The sequence below is a fragment of the Anas acuta genome, chromosome 10 (genome assembly GCF_963932015.1).
Source record: "Anas acuta chromosome 10, bAnaAcu1.1, whole genome shotgun sequence".
NCBI lineage: Eukaryota > Metazoa > Chordata > Aves > Anseriformes > Anatidae > Anas > Anas acuta.
In genome coordinates, this window is record NC_088988.1 from 2,462,409 (window position 1) to 2,488,435 (window position 26,027).

Here is a 26,027-nt window from a genome sequence, read left to right on the forward strand (position 1 = left end):
TTGTGCACAGAAAGTTTTTCCTCGCTGATGTCAGAGCAACAGGGATGTTTCTTGCAGCCTGTGGCAGTCATCTGATGCCCGTTAGGGATCTTCTGAAAGCAGACTGAAATCCCTGACTGCTAGTTACTAAACTGGATTTTTTTTACTCCTCCAGGTCCTGTGGTCTGATTCTTCAGTGACGTTGGTAACCAAATCATCCACTGAAGTGACTGAATTTATTTCAAAGGTAAAGGCAATACGAGCAACGCTTTGAAACGAAGCAATGTTTTGTCTGAATATGTAATTTCATTCAGAGACATTTTCGAAAATGTGCTGAAATAATACAGATAAGTTGAATGCCATAAAACATTTGACTTCTAAATTGCTGTGCCTTGTATCTCATCCGAGTAATGAGTCTCCTTTTCACTTACTATTTTTAATATCCTCCACCTTTAGCTGTCTCAGCTATATCCAGATGAAAACTTGGAGAAATTCATTCCTTGCCTAGCTGGTCCAGATTCATTTTACCTAGAACGGAACCACATGGACCTGGAATCGGACCTTAGGTATGCTGCTTTGTTTGGTTTTCATCTTGATATGTGACTTTTTTCACCAAATGGAAGAAAGAAACAAAAAATAGATATATTGCACTGATATTCTGAATTACTCTGAAGAAATTAGGCCTTGATCTTCAACATTATTTCTTGATGTTTTACCAATGTTTGAGATTGTCATTGTGTTTGTTTTCCTTCTGTTTCAGAAAGGTAGATATGCTTTTATAAAATGCCTTGTGTATATTTGTAATGGCCATTAAATTGTTGGAAGTCATTAACAGAAATTTCCAAAGCGCTACATGGTACCTCCGTACATTACCACAAATCACCTGGCTATTATCTAATCTAAAACACCATTTTAAAAAACCCCATCTGTGGCAGTTCACATCGGTTCTCTCTTTTTAAAATCCTGAAATAGTTTTGCTGGGAGAATTCAAAAGACTGAAGGTATTTGCAGCTACAACTGTCTTTACCTATAGTAAATATGAAATGACGTATTAAAATACTAATCAACTTTTATTAGAGCTTCTGCTAAACACCTATTTTCCTACATCCAGACAGACTTTTGTCCACCACGGGTAGAGCCCCAGTGGCTATTTTTCTCTAGTGAGAGCCAGCAGGTGCATGCCTAGATTATTTTTCATGGCAAACAGCGTTCACATTTCAAACAATCCGCTCTGCGCTTCGAGAATCACAGCTTACCGAGGAGAATTTGGTAGGGTAAGAGGGAAAGCATGTCGCTGCTGCTGCTGTTTAGCTAGCAACAGTCTCTACAAATCTAGGTTAATAGAGCAGCAATCTGCGTTTACACAGCAACGGCTGTCTGTGGAGCAGAAAAAGAAGCTGTTTTGCTCAGTGCTGCATATTTGAAAGATTCAGAAAGGAACTGGGATTTTTCAAGGTGGAAAGCACATTCATGTGTCTATAGTTGAATTAATTTTTTACTCAAAGGCTTTAAAATTGAGAAATCCAAAGTACAGTCAAAATGATCTCTATTTTGACACCTCTTTATACATTTGCAAATCTATGGAAGGCTTGGAAAAAGACAATCAAGCTTGCATAACAATAAGAAAGCTAGTCACGTTGACAGAAGACACTTCATACATTACAAAGTTTTGGGAAACTGCCTTTTTTTTCTCCCCAGAAGAAGCACAGCAATCCCAGGGAAAATGTGACATAAGTTTTAGAGCCTTTTTCCTCTGCACTGCCAGAATCTACATCTGCTGTTTATTTCGAGGAGGAGAAAATTAAATAACCGTAGATACGTCTATATTTTCTGGTCTTTGGTTTCAGGTTTTTGAAAGGAAATTTTCACGTTTGTACTTAGAAACGTGTCTTGAGTGTTCCAGTCAGATGTAATTCTAAATTAAGCATATTTGACTGAAACATTAAACAGAGGGAAAGAAACACAAAACGGTGACATGGGTGTAAGAAGTTTTAAGGATAAGGATCTGTGTGTGTTCCAAGGCTGCTTTGAGACAGAATTTCACGTTAATTTGAAAGGGCTTTTATGTTCCTTAGCATCAATTTCAAAATTTCATGTGCATGTCATAAGATTAAATAGACAGCTGGAAATCAATTATAACAAAATGGGGTTTTATTTGTTTTTGATGAACATGCAGGTATTTGGCACCATTACCTTCCCATGTGGTGAAAAACGACCACGTTAGAAAGTTTTTCAGCACTTCATCTCCTTCACAGCAACTTCAGAGTTCAAGTAAGTTTTAAAAAAGATTTTATTTTTATTTTTTTTTACTGATATTCATTTCATAACTCGATATTATTTTTAACTTCAATTCCTTGTTTTTAGATCCTGGCAACCCCTCCCTTTATAAAGTAGGAACTACGCTGGGAACATCTGGAAGGTGAAATGTTTATTTTGACTATGTTCATTCTGTTTAGTTGTAAAAACCTGTTCTATTAGTAATTATTTGTCTTCCCTTGGAGATTTATTTGAGCTTTTATAGTCAGCTGTAGAAGACTGTCAGAAATTCTATCCTTAGCGTGTGGTCAGCCCAAAAGAGTTTTGAAATCAGCAGTGGCTCTCTCATCTTAAGAAATGTGTGTGTTCAAAGACGAACGTAGAGAAGCCTTTTGGCCAGCATTACCTGAGAGATTAGATCAGATGATTGCAGGATTCCTGATGGTGGTTCAATCTACGAACACGTTCTGAGCAGTGTTTCTCAGAATGTTTTAAACTAATAATTGGCGTCAGCACTTCAACGTTGAGCTGCAATGATGGATGACTTTTCTGTGATCTGCTGCTTACTACGTAAGTCGTAATGGTCTCAATCATGCATTTAAAAGGAGTGATGATTGTTGAATTGTAGGCACAGATCTGGTCATCCCTAGAGTGAATATTCATGGACAAAGGGAGAGTAGAGCATCTCTGTCTACAGCACATTTAAACGTTTCCTTGTATAGCAGTTTTTCTGCCAGAGGGAGAAAGGAGAGTGACCTCTTCCAAGTCAGACTTGGGAAAAGAGGAAGAGAAATATTCTAGCCTTTTGTTAGGAAACTCAGAACCCTACTCATTCTTTTAAGAGGCAATTTTCATTTTCTCCAACAAAAAAACAGAGAACACATCAAGGAGCCAGCATTGTGGGTTATTTAGCCACATCCACATGTTAAAAAAAAAAACAATTCCATATATAAGATTTGGTCTTCTTTCTAATAATTGAAAGCCGAACCATGGCCATTCTTTCTAGACCTTTTTTTTTTCAATCACAGGTGGTAGAACATGTACCATTTAGGAATATGGAAGGAAATGTGCTAAGCTTTTAATGTTTGTAATAGACTTCACTGCTTTTATTCTGCTGTTGTACAGCATAGTTACAAACCTTTAACTTGGATTGAACAGCACAGGTTGTACCAGAACTCTTGCAAGTGGTAGATTTATATTGCCAAAGTAGCTGAACGAAGATTCAATGTGTTAAATCAAATTCTGCTTCTGTTTTGCAGACCTGTATGTGGCGTGGCTGGCATTCAGTCTTCTCAGAATCATGTCCAGCACCCAGCTGCTGCCCCCGTTGCACTACCCCACTGTTCCCATTCAGGAGGTACTGGCTCATCACTGGCCTATCGCAACCAGATGGACTCCTCTTCACCCATGTTAATGTCTTCCAGTCCACAGACCCCTCAGACACAGGAACAAAACGGGATCTTAGACTGGCTCAGGAAACTGCGCTTGCACAAATACTATCCTGTCTTCAAACAGCTCACGATGGAAAAGGTAGGGCTGTGTGTTGGGTAAAAAAAGGGAATCAGCTTTTAACTTATATTCTGTAGTGTGGAAGGAGAGGCAGTGAACATCTGCGTTGAGAATCGCAGCAGTTACCAGCAAATGCTGTGAAGGTTTGCAGTCTCTCGAAGCAGTCATATTGTGATGAAATACTTCTTCCTATTTTTGATCGGCGTGGTGCCCAGGGCCTGAGATGTTAGACAGCTGCTGTATTTCAGAATTCTTTATTGAATGCTTGAAGATCCAATTGCGTGCTGACTTAGGGGCTCTGCTTTGGCTCCCTGTTCATCCCTTTGATGTGCAGTAACAAAAATCTGTTGTTTTTTGTGTGTTTTTTCTGCTTCTTCACTGTTTTTTTTTTTCCCAAAAATATTTGGTTATCGTTCTTTTTCAAAATAAATCCAGAGAGACTTCTGACATGAATATTGATGTGGGTGTGTACCTGCAAGTGAATGCTAAGTTTTTTTCGGCAAAAATCTTTTGGAAAAATAAACTTTTATTTATTTGCATAGTAAGACTCCTGAAAGATCCTAATGTCTGCTGGATTTTAACTGAACAGTTACAAGTACTGTTACAGTATTTATCCAGCTCCAGCTGTAAGGGCTGGTTAAGATTCATGTCCTCTTACTGTATTTTAGCCTTGAACGCCCTCCGGTGGACAAAGTGCTTAGGTTGAGTCAGGTCGAAATTGAGAGAGCTTTGTGAAGGTTATAGTATGGTGTGTGTGTTTAACTATAATCTCTTACCAGAGTTTTCTGGTTTGATGTTCTTCATTATGTGAGGGAATATATACTGTGCTTTTTTCTTCAATCAAGTAGGAAAAGTATGGATATTTTAGTGTGCTGGCATTTTCCCATTTAAATGAAAGCATATATAATTATGCCTACTTTGCTGGCTTTAATTTTTATTTATATCATAAATGTATATATTGATTTATTCTATATATTTTATTATAAAATTAACTTCAGAGTGTATTTTCAAATAAACCGAAGAGATGATTGCACATTGATTCCTGTTTTAACTGACATAACTGGGAAAACTAGAGTGAGTTTTAAGAGAACTAGATCCTTACACTCATATATAGCACAAAGTCCTATTTTCATAAGTATGCAGATTGTTTTGTCTTTATAGTGAATAGTTACTATAAGCACGTACCTAATTAAATTTAACCTGCAGATGTTCTTTCTTTTATTCAAGTCCCCCACACTTTTATTCTACACTAATTCTATAATTTAAAACTGGACTTGAGTTTCCTTAAATTAACATAGATTATAAATGGCTTTAAAGCTGCTTTTCAGACTTGATGATTACTGAAAATTGTAAATAAGAATATATCAGGCTGTAAAACTAACCACATGTTTTTCTTTCCAAGTTTTTGAGTCTTACAGAGGAAGACCTGAATAAGTTTGAATCGCTCACTATGGGAGCAAAGAAGAAGCTCAAGACCCAGCTAGAGTTGGAAAAGTAAGTGGGGAAAAAATTGTTTTATTAAGGTTGTAAGTTATCCAATAAAAGTTTTACAATGGCCTTTTCTTCCAGGCCATAAATCTACCAGGATTCCCACCTGTAAATATGGATAATGATTTTTTTTCCCTTAATCTACAGTAGCGATAGTTGCTTGAAAAGCTCTTGAAGCAGAGGTTTACTAGACCGTATTTTATACTCACTGTTCTACTGTTGCCTGTTCAGGGTTGTACAAGGATAACATAAAGAATTTGTAAATTGCATTTTAAGAGGCCATGGCAACCCAACTGTAACAAATATGCATGGTGACAGCTCTTTAAGGAGGGGAACATTTTTGAAATAATTTACAAAAGATACATGCAGTTACATAGGATTTTTTAAATCTTCTCTAACAGATACTGTAAAGCAGATGCACAAACCACATTTTATATTTAGTCAAGTTCCATTTGAACCATGCCTTAGAAAGTCTTATGAGCTCAGAGCAAAATCATGTCAGTGGAAGGTGGAGGACTGTATATAGCCTAAGCTGAACTTAGGATCACAGAACAGCCCGGCACCCTTCTCACCTTCAGGATTTCAGCTCTGTTTCTTTCCCTTCCCCTCGGTTTCTCTGCTCAGTTGTTTGCGTTCTCTGCCATTTCTTCCCTGCGAGTAATTATCAAGTCTTTGTGCCCATGGAACCCTCTCATGTTTTGTCAGATTTAATGATTTGTGCATAAATATTTCTTAGTAACAGTACTGCAGCCGTGACGGTATACACAAAGCCGTGCCTGTGGGAGGGAGATTCAGTATTTTTTATTGGGCTGCTGCTATTAGAGACAAAGACAGGCAAACTTACTGGGAACATAAACCTCTCTTCAGTACTTTTTGGTCTGGTTTTTAATAAATAGCTGATATAACGAAGCGTCCTCATAGGGTGGGAGGGAATCAGGAAGGCAAGTCTCCAGGCTGTCGACTTCGCAGGTTCAGGTGGAGTTGCCAGATGACACGTACACAGAAAATCAGGATGCCCAGCAGGACTTTTTCTTCCTAAGACCTGACAATTTTTTGGCTCTCAGTCAGCTGGGATGAAGCACAGCTACTTCAAGAGCTTTTTCGGTGTCCTGCGGTGACCCACGCCAGCTGTGGCAGCTGCAGGCGCTCAGGACTCTGCTGCCTGCTGGAGCAGGGCTGCACGTTGCCAGATGAATGCCTGGAGAATTCGGGCTTCTAACACGCTTCTGGGACAAAGGCAGGGCTGTTGCAGTTTTATGAGCACAGCAGTTGTTTTATGTCGTGAAGGTTATACAAAGAAAGGCAGTGCTCTGTGAAATACTACCAGCAACTTGGGGAGACTGATGGAAGAAATTGTCCGTGTTTTTGATACCTCTGCTTAGAGGGAAATGTTTGTTCTGAAGCTGCTGCGGTTACGTAAAAAGCAATTAAAAATCCAAATCTGTGCCCATTTATCAAAGCTCCTACACAACATTTTTTACCAGTCTTAGATTTTCCTGTGTTTGCAACATTAGAGGTTTGAATCATATTTGGCTTTTCTTTGATTTTGGTGTGCCTGGCTGTGTCTGGGACATGCCTACATAAGGTCTGATAGAATGTAGTCACCATTTTGTGACGTTTTACCTTAAACAAAGGAAAGCCTTAGCATTATAATCAGATGACAGAAAGGCTGAAGTAACTGCTGGCAAGCAGCTGAGTTCAAGATTGATAATTGCCAAATGTTTCCATGTGAAATGAGCATAACTGCTTGAGATTGTTTAATGGGCTTTGCCTGCTTCGGTTTCATTCAGAAATTGATTGGTCAGTTGATGTCCTTTAGTCAGTTTTTTGTCTTCATACATTTTTCTGTTGCCCTACAGAGAAAAATCGGAGAAGCGGTGCCTAAACCCCACAACACCTCCTTCAGTTACCAGCAGCGGTGTGGCGAGGGTTCCCCCTACCACGCACGTTGGGCCTATCCAGAGTATTCGTGGCAACCATGCTGCAGGTAAGAAAGGAGCAGAGCACAGTGCTGTGCTCGCAGGGCTCAGTACATCCTTGTACAAGAGCAAGCTCATCCTCTTCCTGCTTCTCCACCAACCTGTCGTAAGCTTCGTCTTCCAAAAGGCCATTGGCTTAACAGGGAGCAATCAAAAGCTGCAATTCCTGTGTATGTGGAGTGCAAGAAAAATTGTCTCTTTGTGGCTTCCATGTGAATGGTTAGCTACTAGTCAGCGACTGCTAACACCTCCAGACTCCTGCTTCATAGCCAGTGCCTGTCTCTGTAAATCTTGTGCACCTTTATATGTTAGCTGGTGTTGTGGGACAGTTGTAACCGGGTCGTGCCAAGCAGGTCTCACCATTTTTGTTTGCATTCCCTGATCGCTCACACCCGCTTTATCCGCAGAGCTGCGGGTGGACGTGGATCAGCCAGCCCACCCGCTGCCCCGGGAAGGCAGCTCGTCCGAGTACTCCAGCTCTTCTTCCAGCCCCATGGGGATCCAGACGAGGGAAGAGAGCTCAGACAGCGCCGAGGAGAACGAGAGACGTAAGCAGAAACGGCCAGGGAGGGTGCTTGTGTTGGCCAGCTTGTGGCCTAGGGAAGCAGTTGTATTTATAGACGCAATATTTTCTGTCCCTAGGTTTAGAGATCCACTTAGATGGTTCAGAAAAGGAGAAGCCCGTCATGTTACTGAATCATTTCACTTCGAGTTCGGCCAGACCCACTGCTCAGGTCTTACCAGTGCAAAATGATGCAGGCTCCAATCCGTCCGGTCACCATCCCCTGCCAATGCAAATGATGTCAGCGGCCTCTTCTCATATCACCCCCATTCGGATGCTGAATTCAGTGCATAAATCAGAGCGTGGCAATGCAGACATGAAGCTGCTTTCATCGTCTATGCATTCACTTTTATCTTTAGAAGAAAGGAATAAAGTCTCTCCTGGACCGAGAGGCAGCATAAAAATGGAAAAGAGCTTTGGGAATACGGTAGTGGATGTAATGGCTGCGTCCTCTCCCCATCAGCCCTTGCAAGTGCTTTCTGGGGCTGCTGAGAGCAGCTCACCCACGTCTACCATTAACTTCGGTCCTCGAACCAAAGTCGTACACGCTTCGACTCTGGACAGAGTGATAAAAACAGCTCAGCAGCCAGGATTGATAGTAGAAACGAGCACTGCTGCCACGGTAACATCCAGCACAGTCTTCCATGTGGCTCGTCCACCCATCAAACTCCTGGTGTCTTCTTCTGTTCCTACTGATTCTGCCATTGCCGGACAGACTTCCTGCTCCAGTAATATGCAAATAACGGTGTCCCCTGCAATAATAAATCCCCGGACTGCTCTGTACACAGCCAACACCAAAGTTGCCTTTTCTGCAATGAGCAGCGTGCCGGTGGCGCCGATGCAAGGCAGCTTCTGCGCAAACAGCAACGCGGCCTCGTCCAGCAGCCACCCCTCCACCTCGTTTGCAACCATGGCCAATTTGCCCAGCTGCCCCGCGCCCAGCTCCAGCCCCACGCTCTCCTCCGTTGCTGAGAACAACTTCTACAGCAGCAGCAGCAGCAGCAGCAGTAGCAGCAGCAGCAGCAGCAGCGGGTCAGCAGGGAGCATCCCGGTACCAAACCAGAACCACCACCACCATCACCACCAGCAGCAGCAGCCGCAGCCGCCGGGGTGCATGGTGTGCAGCTCCTGCGGCTGCAGCGGGAACTGCGGTTCGAGCGGCATGACCGTCAGCTACGCTAACTATTTTCAGCACCCGTTCTCGGGCCCTTCCATGTTTACTTTCCCGTTTCTGCCCTTCAACCCCTTGTGTAGTAACGGCTACATCAACACGCAGCAGTACAACAGCAGCACCACCTTCCCCGTGGTGCACACCGCCTACAACAGCGGGATAGCGCCGGACTCCGTGATGGCCGGGCAGTCGACGTTTGCGGTACCGCCGATGCAGAACTTTATGGCAGGGACGGCAGGGGTCTATCAGGCACAGGGAATGATGGGGAACAGCAACGGCTCCAGTCACAAAAAAAATGGGAATCTCTCCTGTTACAACTGTGGGGCCAGCGGGCACAGAGCTCAGGACTGCAAACAGCCTCCGATGGACTTCAATCGACAAGGTAACGGCGGGCGGAGGGGCTGGCACGGGGCGCAGCTCCCATGTCGATGGTGCCGGTGTCGTATCCTCCTGCAGTTTGCACCTGCTTGCATAAAAAAGCCTTGTTGAGCTGCATTCGAAGCGGTGGAGCACACACTGAAGGTGTTTCTGGTGACAGGTGGCAGCAGAACTGTTGGTGCTGCTTGCACCTTGTAATCCAGGTCATTTGGGTTAGAATCGCAGGTTCCCCAGCAAGTTGACAAACTGAACATCTCTGTTTCCTCTTTCCTTTCTTCCCAAAGCAGTTAGATAAATGAAATGTTCAGATCCTTTGGAAAGATCTCCTGTAGGAGTTTGCAGCCCTATTTATTCTGCATAGCCTATTGCTTACGTGGTTCTCCTGCAGAGGTTTGAAATCCTTAATTCTGGGTGAGAAGCAACTGAGAGAGGAATGCTAATTTACCAAGAGCACTTTGCAGCCCCATTTTTCTTTGTTCTTTTGGTTGGCTCGTTGTTTTGAAAGCATTTGCATGTGGTACAAACTTAAACATGAACTTTGACTGGAGCAAACAGCACCGAAGTGCTCCATTTTACATCATGCAAACGTCCATAGCAAACGTCTGTATTAGTTTTTATACGGTGCAGACAAGACCTCAAATATTTGATCATTATAAATTAACAAGTGGCTGATTTTGAGGCAGCAATTAGCAGCAGTGCGAAAATGTAAATAATGAATGGAGTTCCTGGGTCTAATATTTTGGTAATGGCTGGTGGGGAAGAAGTGACACTGACTCAGGCAATCTGAACTGAGAGAACTTCAGAGACGTGGTCTGCTGTCTTTCAAAGCTGCATTTCATTGAATTGACCAGATTTAAACTATTTTTGCTATCCAAACTAATTTTTGCCAGCCCTAAAACTGCACCTAGGCCAGAGGGTTTTACTGTGTAAAGCTGTGCTTTGAAATTCATTTCTGTTGGTTGGACGTTAGTCTTTTCTGCAGCTTCACAGGGGTGCTGCAAACTGGCGTTACGCTGTAATATTGCGTAAAAGTCTAATGAGAAGCAGGTGCTTTTAGAAAGTTCTGAGATGTAACTGGTTTGAAAAGCTTTCTGGTGCCTAATCTTTCTGTTTCCTCTCCCCCAGGTACTTTTAGGCTGAAATACGCTCCTCCCTCTGAAAGTCTGGACTCCACAGACTGACATTTTATCTGGCAAGAAAATACTGTAAGCCATGGAGATATAAGGAGACTGAAACACAAAACTGAGACGTCCAGTTGCTGTTAAGCTTAATGTATTTTTTAATCCAAAGGTGCTTTACTTTATTAGACTAGGTAGAAAATCTAGCTTAGGGGTGCATCGAACCCATATTTGATTGCCAAATTCATGCTTGGATCTTGCTGTTGGAACTTCTGACCACGTGTCATAGGACCGATGCGTACTGGATGGATGGTGGAGCTGGCCAGCTGCATTTTCTGTTGCAAGTACAACATCCTACGTACTTTTTTTGCTGGAGAATGTTGCCATACGTGGACTTTCTGAGGTGAAACGTCAAACTCCAGGGCAGCTACATTCTGAAGTGGAAGCTGGAGGCGGAAGGTAGGAGTGGCCGTTCGCCAGAAGGACTTTGGCACCCCTGGGCTAGGTAAAATGTCTACTTTTTTTCAAAAGTGATCAGGCACTAATCTCTGGGATTTTTAAGGATTGCACTACAGAAGAATGTAAAACTCTTCAAGCTTTCTGCACTTTTAGCAGACAGTGTCACTCTGAGACCAGTGCAAGAGGCAAAGAAGTTCCAACTTTTAAAAATTGGCACCAGCAGGCTATGTGGCTTACACTACACGATACAAATCTGAAGTAAGTCTTTCCTTCCCCTTCCAAAAGAACACACGCAGCAGTTTGGGTTCCTTCTGGAAACAAACTTGTACTTCATTGTCTCACTTATTGCCAGGTAGTGCTGGGTTCCCAGCAGTGGAATAAGCTTAGTTTCCAAGGGTCCAAGTCCCAGAGACTCCAGAGTCATAAAGGCTTCAAGGATATTTTCCTGTCATACACAAAACAACCTTTACGTCCTGTTACTGTATATAGGTCTCTTTCACAGAAACCTTATTATTCTGCTTTTGTAAATGAATTTTAAACCATCCTAAAAAAAAAAAAAAAAAGAAAAAAAAAGGAACTCTGGCCGCAGAGTTTGTAAGCTTTTGCTTTACTTTATATAAAACAAAACCTTTGACTCCTACCCCGAGGCTTTTGCTACAGGATTCAGAAGTGGTAGAAGTCAAACATGTAAAAGGTAGTAAACTTCATTATTATCAAGACTTTGAAGGATTTATTGTCAGCCTCCTTCGTTGCAATAGATTGTAGATGACTAGCTTTGGTGTTAACTACTTAGCGTACATAATTTGTGGGTGACAAATCTAAATTAGGACTTGAGAGGAAGCCAAACAAATCCTGAACTGCTAATTTGAAACAGTTTGGTCCTGTCTTGTTGAAAGGAGATACTAATCCTCGTGGCTCACCCGCGGAATCTGACACCATTAAATGGGTGAGGCCTTCTCTTGAAAATGTCTGACAGAGAGATATTTGCGTCCTGTAATTTGGAAGACACCTTTAAAGTCTGAAGCCTTGTTTACACCTGGAGGTATTCCTCACACCAGGTCACAGCAGGATGAGTAGTGTCCGTGTAGTATCCGTGGTGGTGCAGGGGACTTTCGCTGCAGAGCGAGGGAAGCCCCGTCCGTGCAGAGCTGCTCAGAGATCGGCCTGTAGCGAGGAAAGAGCCGTGTGAGGGGGCTGACAGCCGAGACTTTCCTGGAGCCCATCAGTAGGGAAGATGTTCAGGGCCACCCCCAGTCCTGCTCTCTGAGCGAGGACCGAGGAGGCGAGCGATGTTAGCGGGGCCAGGGTGAGCAATGAGCATCCCCAGAGGATGGCAAAAACCCGAGCTCAGCCCAGCTGCCTGCAGCTCGTACCGCTTTTGGCTTCACGGAAACCAAAGTCTCAATTTGCTTAACGTTTGGTTAAAAAAAAAAAAAGCTATTTCTTATTCCTATGCAATGAAAACGAACCAGATTTGTGTGTTCTCAGCCCAGCTCACACTACACGCAGTGCCGCGCACGCCACGGGGATGCTTCTGTTGGCTCTGCCTGCTTCTCGAGGTTACCTGCAGCGGAACGAGCAGCCTTCAGACCTACAACACTAAAGTGATGAAAACTGACAATGCAATTTACTTTGCCTTAATGAGCTTGAGACAATGGTAGGAACAATCTGTCATACTGTATTGCGCTGAGGGAAACGTGCAGTTTTCACTGACAATGTTTACTATTTCCAGCTTTGAGGGTCTCTCCAGTGGCCTGGAACATGTGCTGAAAGCCAAACCTTAACATTTTTTTCACTTTTTTTAAAACAATATTTTAAAACGGAATTGTATTTAAATAATCTGTGTTTCAACACACGTGCAAGTGTTAAAATCCCTCTCAAAACAGCAAAAATCAACAGCAAAAAATGAAAATATTTTCTGTACCGGTTGCATTTTGTTTTAATGCCCAAGGCTGGGAACATAGTCTTGTCTAATACTCATCACAGAGTTGAAACCATAACAAAAGGACTGTAAAACTGAACTTCTATCCAGCAAACTGTTTCATTCCTATCTTCAGAGCTTTCTTTGGGATTGTTTCCTTTGTGTAAAGTTAAGGCTGATGTTTCTTAAAGTGGCTTACGTGTACTTTTAGGTAACGTTTTGAAATGGTGAAGTCTGATTTTAGAGTACGTTCAAATTCAGAAGTCTTGAGTACCTTAAAGCAACGTGAGTGTGATAGAGAAATGTTAGACGAGCCAGCACCAGTTAACGAGCCTTCCCTAAACCACAGCGAGTTGCGGCTTCCGATCTGCTGGCAAACGCTGTCCGCTTTGTACCAAGAACAACCAAAGTTGGTAAGTCTGAACAGAGCACTTTAGTTCCATAAAATAATCCTTAATCTGTTTTTAAGAGGCCCAAGTCCATCTCCCCACCCCATGCCCCGAAAAGTACGGCAGCTCATTTTAGAGTAGTAGTTCCAGCTTCACTGGCTCAAAGAATCCAGTTCTTAAAACCTATTTTTATATATTGAAAGATGGAGATTTCAAAGTATGCTATTTATTCCTATCTTTGTCCTGAAAGTATAAAAAGAAGTAGTTCTCAAAATGGATTTCACTGTGGAATAGAAATGATTTTAAGCGTAAGGCGGAAGGGAATCCCGAGTCCTCTCCCCGCAGGGGCACAGAGAAGTTGGTGATGAGTCTTCCCTCCGGGGCAGCGAGGGACTTGCCGTGCATTTTCAGATGTTTTCCTTTGGGGAGTGTTGGTGATGGAAAGAATCGAAATAGAATGGTATTTCCAGCAGACTCCTTGCACTGGCAGTCTCCAAGTTAAGCATTAATAAATACGTCATGTCCAATGCTGAGCAGTGGGAGAGCGAAGGAGGAGGACTCATTTTAGCAAGCAAGGTATGGATCAGATTTTCCATAACATTTGTACTTCAAACAACACGTCACACTTTGCTTTTTGTGAAACATTTTCAACAGTCTGCATACCAGGGTCATTAAATCTTAGCAAATTACGTGGCAGATGTCCAGTAGAGGTCTAACACTTCGAGCTTCATTCCCCCAAATTCAGTTCCATGCTAATTCTCGCTGGCAAGCTTCAGGGGGAAGGTACTCAAAAAAAAAAAACAACAAAAAAACAACCCCATAGTGAGTGGTATTTGGCATAGCAACACTCCTTCCCGAAATGAACATGACATCACCCAGAACCCTGCCTGCGGGTGAGCTGGCTATTTTTGGTGTCATCAGAGCCAAAGAAAGTTTATTGGAGGTCATGGACTGAGCGTTGAGGATTCGCGATAGCCCTGTCGGGTGCGGTGGATGCAGGCAGATCGGGACTGAAGCCGAGGTAACGGAGCAGCGGCAAGAGTCGAGGAACTTTTGCTGGTTGAGGCCACGGGAACCCCAACCACCCCCCGCCCCCTCGATCTGTGTGATAAACCCTTGGAACTACCTGTTTGCTCTCTGAAATTCTCCTGACATAAGCAAGGAACGTGTTGGTACCGATGCAGAAAGCCAATCCTGTGTGTTTTCAAGTGCAGATTAACAGCTTCTCTTGGACATAACTTTCCACTAGGAATGAAGGAAACTCCTGCTCCCATTTGAGCCATTTCTTTTACTTCGGTCAATTCTAGTATTACAAATTGTGCATGTAACTTTATAAATATTTTAAATAGTTTTGTAAATATTTAATATTCAGCTAATTTGATTTTGAATTGTAAATGTCAAGTATTCTGGTATTGGGATTTTTATGTTTTATTATACTTTGTTAAAAGTAAAATTGTACATTTTTAGAATGTTTTTATCTGAGTAAATTTAATGTATGGAAAATAAAGAGTTAAACAGAATCCCTCCTCTTTTTTTTTTTTTTTTTTTCCTTTAAACGGGCTTCATCTCTTTGGGGGCTCCTCCGGCTTGGCAGCTACCAGGGTCTTTTTTTATTCCATTAACTTCTGCTGTCTCTCCGCCCCCAGACATCTGGCTGTGAAGCACAAACCCATGACAGCGCTCACAGAGTTGATGCAGGGAAGCCAAGATCCTCAGAAGCGTTTGCGTTTGCCCAGATGAGGGAGATGGGGAAGAGCAGAAACAGACACTGGGGGAATGGAAACGCCCCCATGCAGCCTCTCCCCCTTCCCCAACCGCTTTACGGGGTCGTTCCACCTGCAGTGCCTCCTTCCAGAGGGTGCAAACTCCCTGGGTTGTTACAGGTTTCTGTGTTAAAAGGCTTCAGGATGAGTGTGAGCATTGTCAGCAGGACCCAGGGTAAGTCCTGTGCATCCTGAAATAGGCAGTTACACCTCTGCCCTTCCCAGCAGGCAGATTTTGGAGAAAGCTGACTACAAATAACCACGCAAGGCATGATGAAGTTGGGATGTAATCCATCCATATCAGCACTGTATTAATTTTAAAAAAGCAACATTTGTACAGGAATATCAGTCAATCACGTCGTAATTACAAGTATGGTTGTCAGTTATGAGTTAAACAATTTCTTACACAAACAGAACTAAACATAGAACAAGCTGCATTTAAAAGTTTACGCCGGAATAAAAACACAAAGAACATTAAAAAATTTGAAGTAAGCATCGTGACCAAGATTCATGCAAAGAGGTGTAGGTAGGTACAAATTGTACACCTTATTGAGCTAGAGTGCCAAGACGCAGTAGTATTGCTTCTTTTTCCCCCCTTATAGTAAGTTAGCTTCCAGTAACAGATGTAGTTAGTTCACAGACACAGAATATACACGAGTAATCGCATCCTGCTACACTTCACTTGACAACAACCTAGAGGAAAAACACAGGTCCTACCAGATACCTTTCCTCTGCACAGGCTGCCTCCCCGCTCAGGGCAAGGAGCGACACCAAGCTTTGCCAAACCCCATGCAAGCGGCAGGAGACGTCAGCGATGGTAAGAAATAAACTCATTTGTTCGTCAAATCTCGACAGCAACTCCTGGACGTCAAAAAAAAAAAAAAAAAATGCTGCTAGGAGCAGATCTCCCTGACCCCGCCGGCGGTAACATGCAAAAGAAGTGACAGAATGGCTGGGCAGCAAGGGGTCGTCCTTCCAGTAGCACGGCTGAGTCCAGTGCCGGGCTGCAGGGTGTAAAGCAGCCGCGAGCGTTGCGGGCGCTGCCCGTGCTGGCTCCCTCGGCTCCCTGCACGCTCTGCGGGGCGAGGGAACGGCTTCTTTTGGAAGCAAGCCCCTAGGGACATACAGTGTCTCACACAGGCATTGGAACTTCATAACAGATTGGAGTTTATTTCAACGTTACCTGTCCAGGTGGGTGTTGTATTTTTGTTTTGTTTTTTTTACAGTTAACACTTCCTAAAACTACAATAAAGCTGTGGTGTTTGGTATGAGTTATTTCAGAAACTGGCACCGTTTCCTAAGTCGGCAGTGCCACAAGAACGGGAGACAAAAAGAGTTGTGCTCCCCCAGCTCACCCCAAGCGCTTGCCTTAACGTGCTGCAGCACTGACACCAACCTCATCGAGCTGCAGAAGACAAAGCTTTGGAACGTTAAAACATAACTCGCTCTCATTAGAAGCCTTCCCATTTAAAAAAAAAAAGAAAATATATTTATATAGCTTTACGGAATCACGGGGAGATTCTCCAGAAAACTGTCACACGCAACACTTTAGCTCCTCACTGGTGCCTGTTTGCTTGTTAAAGTCAATCGAGTGTCCCTTTCTTTGCAATTGTCACATGCACAATTGGGTTCCATTCATAGAGTCCAGAAATGTAAATGTGCCTGTGTGGAATATTACAGCAGGTTTCAAAGCTGGAGGTGCTCGTCTGTACTGTTTAATAGTCACAAACAAGGCAAGGGAAGATAAGACACCTGCTAAAGCAAGACTATGCTAAGGTACTGAGAGCGGAGGTGACATCCGTTTCTTTCCCTGGGGTGTGTGTGGGGAGGAGTGGGGGTGACGGCCGAGTTTAAACCAGGATCCTAGGCCAGAAGCCGCTCGCGTGTCCTAAACGGAAGGTTGCGCTCCGAAAGTCTCCTGAGAGGCGTACACCATGTAGAGGAAGCCGTCCTCGTCCTTCTCGCTCTCGTACACCTCGGATATGGGCGTGGAGACGCTCACCATGCTGTGTCCGTTCACCAGCAGGAAGAACGCCTGGTTGGAGTTCAGCTGCAGGCGTCGCCTGTGAGGGGGAGGCCGGGGGAAAGGGGGTGCAGAGAGGTGGTTAGGTGTTCCCACGCAGGCGGGCAGAGCCAGCAGGGCCAAAACAAAGCCCCCCACCGACAGCCGTAGGGTGTCCCCACCCAGAGCTGCGCTGCCCTCACCGAATTCATTTGGTTCCCACCCCAGAGCTGTGTTGAATTCACCTACCCGTGAAATTCACACGCATCCCGTGACAGAAATCCTTATTGCACCACAGCAGGAGGGCAGCAGAGGATCAGGGAGAGGTGCTCCCTGCCAGCACGGCGCTGGGGCAGCAGCAGCAGCAGCCCCATGCGCCCAGCAAACACGCACGGCCCGTGGGACGGGCGGCTTGCTGCTTCCTCGCTGGCACCCCGCTGGAAATACAACCCCAGGCTGACCTTGGGGATGCAGGCACACGCTGGGGGCAGGGCCTGAGCCTCTTAAACTCGCTCTGTCAGAGCTCTGTTTAACCTTTGAAGTGTCTCGCTCCCCCCAGGAGGAGAAGCACAGGAAGGGCAGCGAGCGACAGCTTTCCAGGCTGCGTGACACAGCTGACACCTGCCCCGTCCGTCCTGAGACACAGCAGTTCTGCTGAACCTCCTACTGAAATCAGGCTCGCCGAGGGGCTGAGCAAGCAATAGAAACTCAGATATGTGGAAGTGCAACCAAGGAAATAAGAACTGCAGATGAGCGGGGCTGCCCCGCCGAGGAGCAGTTACCTGTGGGAAGGACAGGCCCACGCGGCTCGCTGGCTGTGCTCCAGGCAAGGGGCTGGCTGGGGAGCAAGTCCAGCCAGCGCTAAGTCAGCCATCCACAAAGCCAGAGGAAAAAGGAGGGGAGAATCCTGCACCTCGCTGACAAACCTCTGGCCTGGGGCCTTCATTAGAACTCCTTCGTTAGAACTCCTACATCCAAAGCCTTATCTCACTTTGTAACCCATTCAAGAGCTGGGATTTGCTGGAGGCAGTTTCTGTGGAAGCCTCCAAGGCAGGAGCTGTTTGGCCACGTGGGCCAGCAGTCAGTTTTTACAGCTCGTGTCCTGAAAGAACCTGCTACACCGTGACCAATGCAAAGCAAACGCTGGTTCGCTGCTCGCTTCCGAGTTTACCACTTGAGGACTCGCGCTAACCAAACACTCCCTGACACCACGCCAGGAGAACCGCACTGCTAGCAGAATTTCTGACCGCACAACTTCTCCTCAGGGCTTATTCCCCCTCTGCCTTTTCTTGTAAGCAGCGTGGGGCCAGTCTGTGCAAACAGCTGGGCCACCGTGACACCAGTTTGAACAGGGGCTTTTTGGGCCTGAACTCTGTCACTGAGGGAAACCTCGCTTCACACTCAGAGGATGCCAACATCAACCCTAAGCAGCAGCTCGGAGCCCTGGCAGCGAGCCCAAACTCCCCCTGCAGTGTGGGAAGAGGCAGGCACTCCAGAGGGCGACTCCCAGGCAGAACACGGAGAAGGCAGCCCAAAATAGGCGAGCAGGAAGCACTGGGGCCCTGGAGCAGAAGCACCCAGGTCAGACAGGGGTTGACAGCCCCAGAATCCCTCCTGCAGCGCAGGGCAGCAGTTATTTCTCTCCAAAGCACGCTTAACAGCTCAATTCTTTTCAGAGTTTTCCCCCAGCAATGCCAAAGGAATCACACCTTCCCAGGAATTTGTCCTGGTGGTGGTACAAGCACTTGTTTTGGTAATTTTTCTGTTTACAGGGTTCCCAAATTCACACACCAGGTGGGGAATTAACAGAATCACCACCTTCATGTGACACAACAAACACCGAAGCCACAGCATACTACCTGATAATTTTGATTAGCTCGCTCATGTTGACATGATCCGGCACCAGGAACTTGGTCTTATCCAGAACTGGAAGCTGCTTCTCCCCCTTGTACCGTTCAATGATCACCTGGAGAGAAACAAGAAGGGAGCAGATGTGAAAGGCAGAAGCAGTGCTGGCTCCCTTCACTTCCACCCCCCTGTTAAACACAGCAAAGTAACGTGATGCTGGTTAGATTCCACTTCACTTCACTTGTAAATGCAACATCTTCAACCCAAAAAGGCAAAGTGACAATTATTGTCACCTGCACCTCTCATCCTGTCTGCACGAGACCTTCCTTCCACGGTGTCTCCAAGGCGTGAAACAAAGCCACTTTTGCAGGGCATAAAGCCTCAGAGGAGATAATTTCCTCCTCGTAATCTCAAGGCTCAGGAGCCAGTAATTCTGTCAGGGCTGCTATGTAGTAACTACTTAATTCATGAGGAAATCGTAGATTTGCCAATTTAAGCAGCACCCTGCCCAGCAACAGCACACGGCTCTTGCTTTTAAGGAATGAGCTCAGAATTCACGCACCCCCCTTCCCACAGCTGTGGGGATTTTGTTGCTTTTAAATCGAGGGCAGCTACGTGACACCATTCCCTTGGATCGCTCCCATGCTCACGGGGTCTGGCTGTGGTGATATTCCAAAGCTGCACAGGTGAAGAGACATCGAGCCAATTTCATTACTTCAGGGAGAAGGCTTTCTGACATCGGTTTAAATAAATACTGCCTACTTCTGGAAAAATATTCCCTGTTTTTAATGGGGTAGACCAGGAACAACGGATATTTCCAACAGCAGAATGGAAGATGGGAACAGCACAGGAGCAATTTACCTTCTAGCATGGCACTGCCATCCTAACTCACCCAGAACTGCTACCGATAACGCAGCAATGACCCAAGCTAGAACATGACTGGCAACCAGAACAAGCCCCCGGGGACCCCAAGCAGGCTCGTGCCACGGCTGCCAGCACGCATCACTGCCTCCTGAGCAAGTAGCTTAGGAACCTCCGAATTTTTCCTAGTAGTATCTCCACGGCTGACCTAAAATGAGAGGTTTGCTGTAAATCAGTGGCTTTCCGTGTGCGGTCACAGAGCTGGGGGACTACGGCTGAGCGATCTCTGAAAGGTGGATGAAAAAGCAATTTTCTGTCAGAAAGGAGATTTCTGCGAAAGGGCCTTTTGGGAAGGCTGCAGATTGCAGAAAAGTCAGAAAATCTCTGCTATAAAGTATTAACTGGTCCCCACACCCAGCAGCACGGCAAAAACAGCAGCCGTGGCTTAAAGATGAAGCAGCTTCAGGTTAAAGTGAAGCTGAAAACTTTTCAAGTTTATTTCACATGGAGGCAGCAGCCACTTGTGAAAACCCTCGTGCTGGAACTGCTGCTTGCCAGCGGTTTGTTCCCTCCGAGGGGAAATTCTGTCACCATCAGCCCTCAGCACTGAGAACCAAAGGTGAAGGCAACTGACACCTTTGCTCTGCCTCTCAAGACCTCCGAAACCCTTCCCAGTGCCACCAAAAGGCCAGCTTGTTGTTTTTTGTCACCCCAAGCCCCCCAGTCGTGAAGAACTCATCAGCAATACATCACAAAGTCCTTTGCTGCTACGGTTAACGGTGTTCTTGGGGCTTTAGGCAAAGCACTGCCAGCAGGTCAGGAGAGGTGATGCTGCCCTGCTAATCAGGGGGGCAGTGTCCCTTCCTGTGGTCCCCACCTTTTGCTTCCTAGGATGCTTTGTTTGCATTTCTAACCTTGAGGATGCCATAAATGAAAGAAAATAAAAAGATTAAGCAGCATTCGGAGCTGACCAGGTAAGGAAAAGAGAGAAGGTGAGGGCCCCCAAACTGAGGTGACCCAACAGTAGATGGAGAGGGTTGCAAACACACAGCACTCCTGCAGACCTCCAAGCAAAGGCTCGTTGCTCTGCAGGCGTTTCAGTCTTTTTCACTACAGATTTATGATGAAAGCCACATCAGTCTCTGAACCACTATGCATTTTTCTCTGTCAGCCTGTGCAGACTCTTCTTTCAGGGAAGAAAAATACATCCACTTCTGAGATAAGACGAGCTGAACACTCTGGAGAATCTCAGAGCTCGCTCTGGGCGTGGCTTTCTTTGAAACTGCAACAGGCAGCACAGGAAAGCTCCATTTCCTCCAGTCCCCAGCCAGCACCTTGCTGTAGCGTGCTGCCTGATGGTTACTAGCCTGAGAATGCTTCTGAAATCCAGGCCAAACAACCCTGAGCAGCCAAATGGTAATTTGGACATATCAGGACAGCTCTTTTACAGGTTTCTAACCAGGAAAATAGAAAAACAAAACAAAACAAACAAACAACAAAAAATAAGGTCAGAAATTGAAGTGGCAGGAATGAGACTTACCGGTATTTTGGTAGGATGCTGCTCTCGAATCAGCCGTACATCTTCAACTCTTTGCTCTGGAAGAGATCAAAAAAGAAAAAGGCTGTTCAAATATCCACATTTAATGCTGTCATTAATTTTTCTCAAGCACTAAAGAGAGGACCTGCGAGTTAATAAAGGCCACAGAAGTAAAATCAGGAAAAGCAGTTTTCAAACGGCACAGCACCATCGAGAGCAAAAAACTCTCCTTTGACAGGTGACACTTTGCTCTGTATCCCGAGGTGTCACCAATTGCATGCACGCTGGCTGGGTCTCCTAGAAAGCGTTACAGGACACGGATCCCCCCCACACCTCTCGTTTTCTGCCCACTAATGCAGCCACAATCCCATAAATTTATGGCATCGGGTTACACCACCCAAGCTAATGACTACATATCCTGTGTTATTTCTGCAAGATCCCAGAAGAGGAAGTTGTCAACAATTAAAATTTGAGACCTAAGCCTCGCTGAAGCTGGGCAGCATCAGCTTACCTGGCAGGCTCTAGTATTACCCAATTACAGTTTTCTGTTTTGATTATGCTGCCCGCATTGTTGCAGAAGCCGTTGGTGGATTCGTGTGTACCTAGACGTTTCGCTGCTATCTGTGCCAGTTTTCGGGATAAAGTTCACCTCCCCTCAGACATAAATATCATGGCACAGATATTATAAACCGGGCTAAAGTACAACCGGGAGCCAAAGTAAACAGACGCACTTGCTTTCAGAGGCGGTTGCATCTGCTTCCACCCTACTTTCAGATTCGGTGAACTCAAATGTTAACCTCTGCAGTTCTTTTCGGAGCGCTGGGGCTTTCCAGGCCGTCTTCTAAACATCTCTGAGGGTGACGGTGCGGTGTTGCATCACAGGCTGACCACAGCTAGGGAGAGGTGCTGCTCACGGGAGAGGAAGCACGGTGGCATGCTGCCGGCCCCGTCTCCCCGCTCTCCATCAGCCCACATTAACTCCGTGCGCCTTTCACGAGCCCGGCGAGGAAATGCAACTCACGTGAATCACGGTTTTAGGCTGGGCGTGAATCAAGCAGAACTCAGGCGAGCAGTATGCGAAGCCTTCAGCAGGCCGAGGAGGCTCCAGAGCCATCCCCAAGCACCTCCCGCTGCTCCGGGCCCTATGCACCAAAGCAACTTCAAGGCTCCACACCTCAGAGCCCGAGCCACGCACGCCACAGAGCAGCATTAATACTCAAAGGGCAGGACAGTAGCTAATTAAAGTCCTTTTGAAAGATGAAAATAACCCGCAGCACAGGAGACACGTGGAGGGAACGAGCCCAGCCACCAAGGCAGCTGGCAGAGAGGAGCCGGGCTGACTTGTCAGCCAAAACAGGTTCGTCGTGGCGATGTTATCCAGCACAGCTCCTTGAAGCAGGGCAGGCACAAGCCCAGAGCCAGGCAAATCGCTGAGATTATTGTACACGGCGTGTTCAAACCCAGGCTTCGGTCAGCCTCAGATAAACACAGTTCTCTGACGACATTAGTTGCAGTGGCAACTGCTTGGCTGCCATCCTAGTTGAACTTAATACCTGCAGCAGAGGCTGTTGACAGGGTCGAGACCAGTTTTGGAAGACTCCAAGAGCAAGGGGCAGCTGAAACACGGGCTCGGCTACACCAAAACCCCGCCGGCTTCAAGGCAGGGAGCAGCTTACGTTGAGCAGAACAACAAAGGCGAGGGTGGGGAGGACAGAAAGCTGTCTTAAGCAGCTTGGCTCCAAGCAGAAAGGAAAGAAGGAAGGGAAAACCTGCAGCAAGGCCTTTTATCCATTCCGGTACACAGATGGGGACGGAGGGCTGGGTGCCCGGCCGTGTTTCAGGCCACCGAGCTCCCCCGGGTGCTGGCAGCGCCCTGTCAGGGCTGTCCTTCCCAGCAAGGCGCTAATCTCCTTGCCCCAGCCAGCGTTACGCAGCTCTTTTCGACGCCTCGCTCCTTCCACCTCAGGCCGCCCGGAGCACCAGGCTCCGGCTCAGCCCCGGCTCCTCAGGCCGAGACCCCCCCGGGGACCGGGGGCTCCCCTCACGAAGATGGCGGCAGGCCCGGGGGGGCTCCCCCAGCACCCCACGATACCCCCCCGACCCCCTAAAAGCCCGATCCCCGCGGGCCCGGCTCCCCCTGCCTCGCTCTCCCCATCCCTCATCCCGGCCCCTCCGCAGCTCCGAGGCTGTGGGGGCCGCTCGTTGTGCTCCCCCCCCCCTTGCTCCTCGCTTCCCCCCGGGGCTCACCGAAGGTGCGGCGCTGCTTGAAGCTCTTCTCCGAGGGCATGGCGGCGGCTCGGCCTCCGGCCCGGCGGCGGCTCCTGCACGGCAGCGGCGGCGGCAGCCAACTGCGAGTGGCGGCGCCCGCCCCTCACCGCCGCCCCCAGCGCCTCGGCCGTCAGCTGATGGCGGCGTCACGGCCGGGGCGGGCGCTGCCGGCAGCCGGGGAGCCGCCGCCGCCATCCCGAGTGTGGCGCCGCCCGCCCACAGCCCCGCGCTGCGAGGTGGAGGGGGGCCCGAGGCCGCCCGACATGTTGGGGCTGAGGGGCTGTGCCCCCCCTCTGGGACGCCTCGGAGCGCTTTGCTGTGTTGTGCCTCAGTGATATTGCTATGGGCACCTCAGAACGCCCTGCTGGGTTGTTCCTTGGTGATACGCTGCCATGGCTGCCTCGGAACGCGCCATGTTGTGCCTCAGTGACACTTTGCTGTGGCTGCCTCAGAGCGCCTTGCTTTGTTTTCCTCATGGACACACCGCCATGGCCACCTCAGGGTGCCCCCACCATGGCTGCCTCAGAGCACCCTGCCGTGTTCCCCCTCAGAGACACCTGGCCATGTTGTTCCTCAGCGACATGCTGCCATGGCCGACTTCGAGCACCCGGACATGTTCCCTGTCAGAGATGTCCTGCCATGGCTGCCTCAGAACACCCAGCCATGTTGTTCCTCAGCGACACATTGCCATGGCTGCCTCAGAGCCTCCTGCCATGTTCCCTGTCAGAGACACCCGCCATGGCTGCCTCAGAACACCCCACCATGTTCTTCTGTGACACCCCACCATGGCTGCCTCAGAGTGCCCCATGTTGTTCCTCAGCGACACACCACCATGTCCCCCTTCAGCTACACCCCGCCATGGCTGCCTCAGTGTCCCTTCATGTCCCTCTTCAGGAACACCCTGCCATGGCCACCTCCGGGTGTCTCTCCACGTCCCCTCCCAGCAACACGCAGCTGCAGTCCCCTCAGAAGCAATCAGCACTGTTTGTTTATCAAGGTAAGCACAGCATTTGCTTTCTCACAGCCCTCAGCAATCTCTCCCGATGGTCATTGCCTTTAAAAGATCATCGAGAGAGCCTTGCAGGGACATGGGTCGTCTCTGGCGGCACCGTGGGTGTTGGGTTTGTTAAAAACACGGCAAAGGAGACGTTCAGTGCTTTGCCCTCTCCATGTCCTTTCCACCTGCTCCCTTTCCTCTGTCTGCAACCCAAAACATGAGCTCTCAAGCCACTTGACCTCCGTGCAGAGGTACAAGTTCAGTGATTTGCCCTCAGCTTGCCACCAGCACGCACAGTCATGAGGATGAAGAAGGTTTCTGTAAAAAATTTAGAGTAAAAAATTTAGAGGCAGGTGTTTCAATCCGCTTTCAAGCCTGCAGCCCAGTCACATGCTATTTGTCAGGAATTGATTAGATCGCAAACAATTTTAGTTGCAAGCCAAGTTTACTAGTGATCATCCTGCAGACACCGCGTCTTGATTAAAAATGCCCAACTGTTTCCTCCTTTAGCAGCTTTCTGACACAAGCTGTTGGCTGTAGACTTTCAGCTGCCTTTCCTTCCCCTTCTCTCACATATGTTCGAGGCACTGTGTTTTGAAATATAGGAGTGATTTTGCAGCAATAGTACTACACAGTCACACTGTACAATCCAACTTGTGCTGCTGAAGGTACCGAGAGCTGCAGCCGGCAGCACCCTTACTGAAACACGAGTACAGGGAGAAAAATTGGTTTCCAACCAGCATAGAGATGCTCAGGGTTTCTACCTTTGTTGGAGTGGAACAATACACTGGAGTGACAGTGATGTTGTGCTCACACTCTGGAATGAGGGTTTGTTACCTAATTTTATGATTCAGGGTCAAACATTTCCTGTGCCTAGCTAATTATAGGATGAGGCCATGAAAGAAATGACTAACTAAGGGAAAAGAAAACAGCCCGAAGGTGTGTGAATGCTCACATCAGTGTCCAGAGACAGCAGGTGAGACATAATGGATGACTGTCAGAAATCTGATACATCCAAAACAATTCCAAATTTCTGTTTCGAAAGAAGTTTATTCTTTCTTAATTAAATTGCTGCCTTTTAAAAACTTATTCTTTGGCAAGGACACCCCAGCATGCTCTCAGAACTGATACATCTCGGGGACTGCTGCACTCTGTGACTGCAGACAGGTGGATGAGCACTGAAGAAACCACTCGGTGTTTTTGCTGAGGTGTCCAGGTGAGTCCCGGAGGCAGGCTGAACAATACCGAGTGCTATGTGTCACGCGGTTTTCATCCATGCTACCAACTGTTAGTAGGGCTGCAGCTCAGACTGAAAGCATCCATATGGTGCTTAGGAAGGGCCACAATCAGAGTATCTGCTGACAGGCTGGGCTATCACATGTTCAGCTCATGAATAATCTGCAGAGACTGTGAGAAGGGAAACTTAGATCCACACTGCGACTTGCTTGACCTTTCCTTCTTCATCGCAGCCGTAGCCTATGTCTGCATGTCGACAGCACAGACAGCTGGCGAGTCTGGATTTGAGAAAAGTGTTAGGCGCAG

General features: G+C 46.9%; 2 protein-coding genes across 2 annotated transcripts in view; one reads left to right on the plus strand and one right to left on the minus strand.

The window, feature by feature from the left end:
* ZCCHC14 (zinc finger CCHC-type containing 14) overlaps window positions 1–14,729 on the plus strand; it is a 52,153-nt gene extending 37,424 nt beyond the window's left edge. The window contains exons 4-13 of the mRNA XM_068693792.1: window positions 155–226; window positions 436–545; window positions 2,156–2,250; window positions 2,344–2,398; window positions 3,495–3,765; window positions 5,147–5,238; window positions 7,092–7,219; window positions 7,619–7,759; window positions 7,854–9,326; window positions 10,448–14,729. Of these exons, the coding sequence (XP_068549893.1) occupies window positions 155–226; window positions 436–545; window positions 2,156–2,250; window positions 2,344–2,398; window positions 3,495–3,765; window positions 5,147–5,238; window positions 7,092–7,219; window positions 7,619–7,759; window positions 7,854–9,326; window positions 10,448–10,503 (2,493 nt within the window). The 3' untranslated portion in view covers window positions 10,504–14,729. The remainder of the gene's footprint in view (window positions 1–154; window positions 227–435; window positions 546–2,155; window positions 2,251–2,343; window positions 2,399–3,494; window positions 3,766–5,146; window positions 5,239–7,091; window positions 7,220–7,618; window positions 7,760–7,853; window positions 9,327–10,447) is intronic.
* Window positions 14,730–15,246: 517 nt separating this feature from the next.
* Window positions 15,247–23,625, minus strand: MAP1LC3B (microtubule associated protein 1 light chain 3 beta). Its single transcript, XM_068693793.1, has 4 exons — window positions 23,468–23,625; window positions 21,224–21,279; window positions 18,834–18,940; window positions 15,247–17,035 (listed from the first exon to the last, which is right to left on the minus strand). The coding sequence occupies exons 1-4, from the start codon at window positions 23,505–23,507 to the stop codon at window positions 16,861–16,863; spliced, it is 378 nt and encodes a 125-aa protein (XP_068549894.1). The 5' UTR covers window positions 23,508–23,625; the 3' UTR covers window positions 15,247–16,860.
* Window positions 23,626–26,027: the final 2,402 nt, after the last annotated feature.

Excerpts from the sequence above, each read along its gene's own strand:
- MAP1LC3B (XM_068693793.1), bottom strand. The coding sequence starts at position 23,507 with ATGCCCTCGGAGAAGAGCTTCAAGCAGCGCCGCACCTTCG. Across the intron at positions 18,941-21,223 it reads AGCATCCTACCAAAATACCG|GTGATCATTGAACGGTACAA; the intron begins GTAAGTCTCATT and ends GTTTCTCTCCAG. Across the intron at positions 17,036-18,833 it reads GAGCTAATCAAAATTATCAG|GCGACGCCTGCAGCTGAACT; the intron begins GTAGTATGCTGT and ends TCCCCCTCACAG.